Source organism: Salvelinus namaycush, chromosome 33 (assembly GCF_016432855.1).
Source record: "Salvelinus namaycush isolate Seneca chromosome 33, SaNama_1.0, whole genome shotgun sequence".
Classification (NCBI taxonomy): Eukaryota; Metazoa; Chordata; class Actinopteri; order Salmoniformes; family Salmonidae; genus Salvelinus; species Salvelinus namaycush.
The window spans coordinates 35,401,900-35,410,409 of NC_052339.1; the positions used below are offsets into that span (position 1 = coordinate 35,401,900).

At 40.5% G+C, this 8,510-nt stretch overlaps 1 protein-coding gene across 1 annotated transcript in view; it reads right to left on the reverse strand.

The window, feature by feature from the left end:
- Positions 1-8,243, reverse strand: part of xkr9 (XK, Kell blood group complex subunit-related family, member 9) — a 12,137-nt gene extending 3,894 nt beyond the window's left edge. The window contains exons 1-2 of the mRNA XM_038973020.1: positions 7,927-8,243; positions 2,442-2,653 (exon numbers count right to left, since the gene is read on the reverse strand). Coding sequence (XP_038828948.1) covers positions 2,442-2,653; positions 7,927-8,243 — 529 coding nt within the window. The remainder of the gene's footprint in view (positions 1-2,441; positions 2,654-7,926) is intronic.
- Between the last annotated feature and the right edge of the window lie 267 nt (positions 8,244-8,510).

The following is an 8,510-nucleotide window of genomic DNA, read 5'->3' on the forward strand; positions in this document are numbered from 1 at the left end:
ATACAGGTAGGGTACACAGAGCAGGTAAATACAGGTAGGGTACACAGAGCAGGTAAATACAGGTAGGGTAGACAGAGCAGGTGAATACAGGTAGGGTAGACAGAGCAGGTGAATACAGGTAGGGTACACAGAACAGGTAAATACAGGTAGGGTAGACAGAACAGGTAAATACAGGTAGGGTGATCAGAACAGGTAAATACAAGTAGGGTACACAGAGCAGGTAAATACAGGTAGGGTACACAGAGCAGGTAAATACAGGTAGGGTAGACAGAGCAGGTGAATACAGGTAGGGTAGACAAAGCAGGTGAATACAGGTAGGGTAGACAGAGCAGGTGAATACAGGTAGGGTAGACAGAGCAGGTGAATACAGGTAGGGTAGACAGAGCAGGTGAATACAGGTAGGGTAGACAGAGCAGGTGAATACAGGTAGGGTAGACAGAGCAGGTGAATACAGGTAGGGTAGACAGAACAGGTAAATACAGGTAGGGTAGACAGAGCAGGTGAATACAGGTAGGGTAGACAGAGCAGGTGAATACAGGTAGGGTACACAGAGCAGGTGAATACAGGTAGGGTACACAGAGCAGGTGAATACAGGTAGGGTACACAGAACAGGTGTTTGGTGGTTTCAGCCCTGTTCTAACCCTTTGTATTAATGTTTTCATATATGACGCACATATAATTTTCTTTATTTTAATATAAAATATTTTCACAAATTCCTGATTCAATAAGAAAATGTTTATACAGTAAATTCTGAAAGTATTCAGACCCCTTCACTCTTTCCAAATGTTGTTATGTTACAGCCTTATTCTAAAATGGATTAAATACATACAAATCCTCATTAATCTACACACAATACCCCATAATTACAAAGCGAAAACACGTTTTTTATTAAATAAAAAACAGAAATACCTTATTTACATAAGTATTCAGACTCTTTGCTATGAGACTTGAAATTGAGCTCAGGAGCATCCTGTTTCCATTGATCATCCTTGAGATGTTTTTACAACTTGATTGGAGTACACCTGTGGTAAATTCAATTGATTGGACATGATTTGGAAAGGCACACACCTGTCTATTTAAGGTCTCACAGTTGACAGTGCATGTCAGAGCCAAAACCAAGCCATGAGGTTGAAGGAATTGTCCGTAGAGCTCCGAGACAGGATGATGTCGAGGCTCAGATCTGGGGAAGGGTACTAAAACGTCTGCAGTATTGAAGGTCCCCATGAACACAGTGGCCTCCATCATTCTTAAATGGAAGAAATGTGGAACCACCAAGACTCTTCCTAGAGCTGGCCACCCGGCCAAACTGAGCAATTGGGGGAGAAGGGTCTTGGTCAAGGAGGTGACCAAGAACTCGATGGTCACTCGGACAGAGCTCCAGAGTTCCTCTGTGGAGATGGGAAAACCTTCCAGAAGGACAACCATCTCTGCAGCACTCCATCAATCAGGCCTTTATTGTAGTGGCCAGACTGAAGCCACTCCTCAGTAAAAGGCACATGACACATGACAGCCCGCTTGGAGTTTGTCAATAGGCACCTATAGGACTCAGACGATGAAAAACAAGATTATCTGGTCTGATGAAGAGACTAGTCAGGTTTGAGAGAAAGATGAAAGGAGCAAAGTACAGAGAGATCCTTGATGAAAACCTGCTCCAGAGCGCTCAGGACCTCAGACTGGGGCGAAGGTTCACCTTCCAGCAGGACAACGACCCTAAGCACACAGCCAAGACAACGCAGGAGTGGCTTCGGGACAAGTCTCTGAATGTCCTTGAGTGGCCCAGCCAGAGCTCGGACTTGAACCCGATCTAAAATCTCTGGAGAGAACTGAAAATTGCTGTGCAGCGACGCTCCCCATCCAACCTGACAAAGCTTGAGAGGATCTGCAGAGAAGAATGGGAGAAACTCCCCAACTACAGGTGTGCCAAGCTTGTAGCGTCATACCCAAGAAGACTCGATACTGTAATCGCTGCCAAAGGTGATTCAACAAAGTACTGAGTAAAGAGTCTGAATACTTATGTAAATGTTTCATTTGCAAAAATATCTAAAAAAACAGTTTTTGCTTTGTCATTATGGGGTATTGTGTGTAGATTGATGAGGGAAATAAACGATTTAATACATTTTAGAATAAGGCTGTAACGTAACAAAATGTGGAAAAGGTCAAGGGGTCTGAATACTTTCCGAATGTAATTTTTTTAAATATATACATTTTACAATCAATTTAATACCTGAATTCCACCAAAATTCCTGAACTCCATTCATTACTTGTCCGTGCCAGTAAAATGTTTTATGTGCTATAATTCTATCAATATCTGATGGATTTTATAACAAATCTAAAAGTTTGGAGAATCTTCAACTGTCGCCTTCATTAGTTGTTTTTAAAACCTTTAAAAATAGTTTTTAAAATCTTTTATCAATTCTGATGACCGTTGCTACAGTACTCACATTGTAGTATGGACCTGTGTCCGTGACCCAGCATAATGTAGAGTTGGAGGACTAGCTGTGGAACGCTCTCAAGGAACGTCTCAAACAGTTTGAGCATGCTCAGATCAGTCGCTCGGCCAAACAGGGCCAGGTGCACATCTCTGGGGCATTCAACAGGCCCAAGGGGCTTGGAAAACACCGCCCTGTATCCCACCTTCAACAGGTGGTAGTACCTAACAGAAAGAGATATGTGTATTGGTATAGAGATAGACAGACAGACGAATGGACAGGAGGGCAGACAGACAGACACCCTGAAACCAGCCTTCAACAGGTGGTAGTAACTGAACACATAGACTCTGTACTGGTACTCACTGTGTATAGCCTGGTTATCATTACTCATTGACTCTGTACTGGTACTCACTGTATATAGCCTGGTTATCATTACTCATAGACTCTGTACTGCTACTCACTGTATATAGCCTGGTTATCATTACTCATAGACTCTGTACTGGTACTCACTGTAAATAGCCTAGTTATCATTACTCATTGACTCTGTACTGGTACTCACTGTATATAGCCTGGTTATCATTACTCATTGACTCTGTACTGGTACTCACTGTATATAGCCTGGTTATCATTACTCATTGACTCTGTACTGGTACTCACTGTATATAGCCTGGTTATCATTACTCATTGACTCTGTACTGGTACTCACTGTATATAGCCTAGGTATCATTACTCATTGACTCTGTACTGGTACTCACTGTATATAGCCTGGTTATCATTACTCATTGACTCTGTACTGGTACTCACTGTATATAGCCTAGTTATCATTACTCATTGACTCTGTACTGGTACTCACTGTATATAGCCTGGTTATCATTACTCATTGACTCTGTACTGGTACTCACTGTATATAGCCTGGTTATCATTACACATAGACTCTGTACTGGTACTCACTGTATATAGCCTGGTTATCATTACTCATAGACTCTGTACTGGTACTCACTGTAAATAGCCTAGTTATCATTACTCATTGACTCTGTACTGGTACTCACTGTGTATAGCCTGGTTATCATTACTCATTGACTCTGTACTGGTACTCACTGTGTATAGCCTGGTTATCATTACTCATTGACTCTGTACTGGTACTCACTGTATATAGCCTGGTTATCATTACTCATTGACTCTGTACTGCTACTCACTGTATATAGCCTGGTTATCATTACTCATTGACTCTGAACTGGTACTCACTGCATATAGCCTAGTTATCATTACTCATTGACTCTGTACTGGTACTCACTGTGTATAGCCTGGTTATCATTACTCATTGACTCTGTACTGGTACTCACTGTATATAGCCTGGTTATCATTACTCATTGACTCTGTACTGCTACTCACTGTATATAGCCTGGTTATCATTACTCATTGACTCTGAACTGGTACTCACTGCATATAGCCTAGTTATCATTACTCATAGACTCTGTACTGGTACTCACTGTATATAGCCTAGGTATCATTACTCATTGACTCTGTACTGGTACTCACTGTATATAGCCTGGTTATCATTACTCATTGACTCTGTACTGGTACTCACTGTATATAGCCTAGTTATCATTACTCATTGACTCTGTACTGGTACTCACTGTATATAGCCTGGTTATCATTACTCATTGACTCTGTACTGGTACTCACTGTATATAGCCTGGTTATCATTACTCATAGACTCTGTACTGGTACTCACTGTATATAGCCTGGTTATCATTACTCATTGACTCTGTACTGGTATTCACTGTATATAGCCTGGTTATCATTACTCATAGACTCTGTACTGGTACTCACTGTATGTAGCCTGGTTATCATTACTCATAGACTCTGTACTGGTACTCACTGTATATAGCCTGGTTATCATTACTCATTGACTCTGTACTGGTACTCACTGTATATAGCCTGGTTATCATTACTCATTGACTCTGTACTGGTACTCACTGTATATAGCCTGGTTATCATTACTCATTGACTCTGTACTGGTACTCACTGTATATAGCCTGGTTATCATTACTCATAGACTCTGTACTGGTACTCACTGTATATAGCCTGGTTATCATAACTCATTGTGTATTTATTCCTCGTTATTATGTTTCCATGTTTCTCTCTGTATTGTTGAGAAGGTCCGTAATTAAGCATTTCACTGTTAATCTTCACCTGCTGTTGACGAAGCATGTGATGAATAACATTTGATTTGATTTGATTAACAAAGCGAGAGAGATGTGTAAACATTTGGACACTAAATATAATTTACATGGAAAGTACAACTTATAAATGAGCTTAGTTCAACTATTGTACCCCTTCAGAACCCACAATATACGCTTGTTTCACTACAATGTTTGTAAACTAAGTAAATGTGAACAAACACTATGCAGCCTCAAAACATGGTTAACACTCTAACTTTGGATGGTCAGTCCTGGCATCCCATAGATCTGTCTATTGATTTGAGAGTGGGTACATTTCTCCAGACTCATCCCTCAGTTTTTTTACCAAAACAGTGGTGTGGAGGATACTGTGTTATTGTTTAAACAGCTGATTGACTCTTTAAGTGACACGTTGCAAAGAGGATGTATGTTTTGGAATATTTATTATTCTGTATAATAAACAATAACTATTCTTCAAGGTAAGATGAAGATATTCTTGGCAAGAGGGTTCATGAGGAAGAGAAATACATCTGTTTAAGATTTGACACTGTAGATGTCTCACATCTGTAACATTTAGTAAAACAAGTGTGTTAAGTTTTTAAAACTTATCAGAACAAAATTGCTCTTTGTACAGTTCAACACTTTAAAAAAAATCAATCACAGTTCATATAAAATGCACTAATATTTATAGCTGTCCTTCTTTTCACTCTGTCGATTACGTTAGTATTGTAGAGTAACTACAATGTTGTTGATCCATCCTCAGTTTTCTCCTATCACAGTTATTAAACTCTGTAACTGTTTTAAAGTCCCCACTGGCCTCATGGGGACTGAGTGGTTTCCTTCCTCTCCGGCAACTGAGTTAAGAAGGACGCCTGTATCTTTGTAGTGGCTGGGTGTATTGATTCACCATCCAATGTGTAATTAATATTGTCACCATGCTTAAAGGGGTATTCCGTCTTTCTCTTTTTTTTTCCACATCTACCAATCGGTGCCCTTCTTTGCAAAGCATTGAAAAACCTCCCTGCTCTTTGTGATTGAATCTGTGCTTGAAAATTCACTACTCAATTGGGGGACTTTACAGATAAATGTATGTGTTGGGTATAGAGATGAGGTAGTCATTCAAAAATAATATTAAACACTATTATTGCACACAGAGTGAGTCCATGCAACTTATTATGTGACTTGTTAAGCACATGTCTACTCCTGAACTTATTTAGGCTTGTTATAACAAAGGGTTTGAGTACTTATTGACTCAAGACATTTCAGCTTTTCATTTTTAATTCATTTGTAAAAATGTCTAAAAACATTATTCTACTTAAGACATTACGGGGGTTTTGTGTGTAGATCAGTGACACAAAATCTCAATTGTAGCAATTTTAAATTCAGACTATAACATAACACAATATGGAAAAAGTCAAGGGATGTGAACACTTTCGGAAGGCACTTTAGAGACAGACAGAAAGACAAGAATGTGGTATTTCCAGTCTGCACAGGTGCAGTATGTAATGCTACTACTATGGTAAGTCCAGTCTACACATAACATTACCACTATGCCCAAGTAACATACTTGAGATGCCATTCATTTTACCTGAAGACTGTTGACTCTCACTTCCTGAGAATGCCAGATGATGTGTAAAGACAGAGAGAATATAAGGACTGTTGACAGGTCCCTCTCACTTCCTGAGAATGCCAGATGATGTGTAAAGACAGAGAGAATATAAGGACTGTTGACAACTCCCTCTCACTTCCTGAGAATGCCAGATGATGTGTAAAGACAGAGAGAATATAAGGACTGTTGACAACTCCCTCTCACTTCCTGAGAATGCCAGATGATGTGTAAAGACAGAGAGAATATAAGGACTGTTGACAACTCCCTCTCAATTCCTGAGAATGCCAGATGATGTGTAAAGACAGAGAGAATATAAGGACTGTTGACAACTCCCTCTCACTTCCTGAGAATGCCAGATGATGTGTAAAGACAGAGAGAATATAAGGACTGTTGACAAGTCCCTCTCAATTCCTGAGAATGCCAGATGATGTGTAAAGACAGAGAGAATATAAGGACTGTTGACAAGTCCCTCTCAATTCCTGAGAATGCCAGATGATGTGTAAAGACAGAGAGAATATAAGGACTGTTGACAAGTCCCTCTCACTTCCTGAGAATGCCAGATGATGTGTAAAGACAGAGAGAATATAAGGACTGTTGACAACTCCCTCTCACTTCCTGAGAATGCCAGATGATGTGTAAAGACAGAGAGAATATAAGGACTGTTGACAAGTCCCTCTCAATTCCTGAGAATGCCAGATGATGTGTAAAGACAGAGAGAATATAAGGACTGTTGACAAGTCCCTCTCAATTCCTGAGAATGCCAGATGATGTGTAAAGACAGAGAGAATATAAGGACTGTTGACAAGTCCCTCTCACTTCCTGAGAATGCCAGATGATGTGTAAAGACAGAGAGAATATAAGGACTGTTGACAAGTCCCTCTCACTTCCTGAGAATGCCAGATGACGTGTAAAGACAGAGAGAATATAAGGACTGTTGACAAGTCCCTCTCACTTCCTGAGAATGCCAGATGATGTGTAAAGACAGAGAGAATATAAGGACTGTTGACAAGTCCCTCTCACTTCCTGAGAATGTCAGATGATGTGTAAAGACAGAGAGAATATAAGGACTGTTGACAAGTCCCTCTCACTTCCTGAGAATGCCAGATGATGTGTAAAGACAGAGAGAATATAAGGACTGTTGACAACTCCCTCTCACTTCCTGAGAATGCCAGATGACGTGTAAAGACAGAGAGAATATAAGGACTGTTGACAACTCCCTCTCACTTCCTGAGAATGCCAGATGATGTGTAAAGACAGAGAGAATATAAGCACTGTTGACAACTCCCTCTCACTTCCTGAGAATGCCAGATGATGTGTAAAGACAGAGAGAAAATAAGGACTGTTGACAAGTCCCTCTCACTTCCCTGAGAATGCCAGATGACATGTAAAGACAGAGAGAATATTAGGACATGGAGTTTCAGTCCCATGCAAGAGAACACAGTCTTATCTGTCATTGTACTTGTCTTTGTGTTAAATAAGTCTGACTTTATAACACTAACCTGCATCTAAAGATCTGATTTCAAAAGATACCAGGTTACAAAGGCTAAATAACTGTCAAAGATGAAAATTACTTTCGGATGATTTCGTCATCCCCTCGGGGAAGCGTACTATCGTGTGTATATCTTGTGAACATCACAAGCGAACGTCACTATGAAGTTGAGAATAAATATAATATTCATATATGTCACCTAATACCTTCACATACCTGGTAAAGATGCCCGTCTGCATGACATGGAGTCCAATCAGTCCTCCTCTATTCATACAAGATATCAGCCCATCTCCACCTGGGTTAACAAGGGGTTTTCTCATGTCATCTCTGTACCAGGTGTAGCTGAAGACCTGTGTGGCTGCCGATGAGACCGCCACAGAGACTAGAGTCAGTCCAGCCCAGACCAGGTCTCCGACCAGGAAGTACTTCACTGCTAGTCCCACATCTGTCACAATGTCCACCAGGTAAAAGCCCAGTCCTATGATTGTACAGATCCATCGTGTTTTAGTGAACTCAGAGTCTGTTTGAAGCATGTTTGCTGGTCAGTTTTCACTCAATGACAAGAAGTCACTAAGTCGATGACTAAAGTGAAAATTCTGTAAATGTAAATCTTCTGGGTGATTGATTGAGCTTGTTTTTGGGGGGGAGTTGTTGGTTCTGGAATGACTTATATGCATAGTTGCTATGGGGAGGAATGGTCTGTCTTTAATCCCACGAGGTTGCCTGCCTCCCATATGAACAATGCTTCCCGACAGGTCTGGGATTTCCGAGATTATACTGTCCACAAGAACATCTCAATA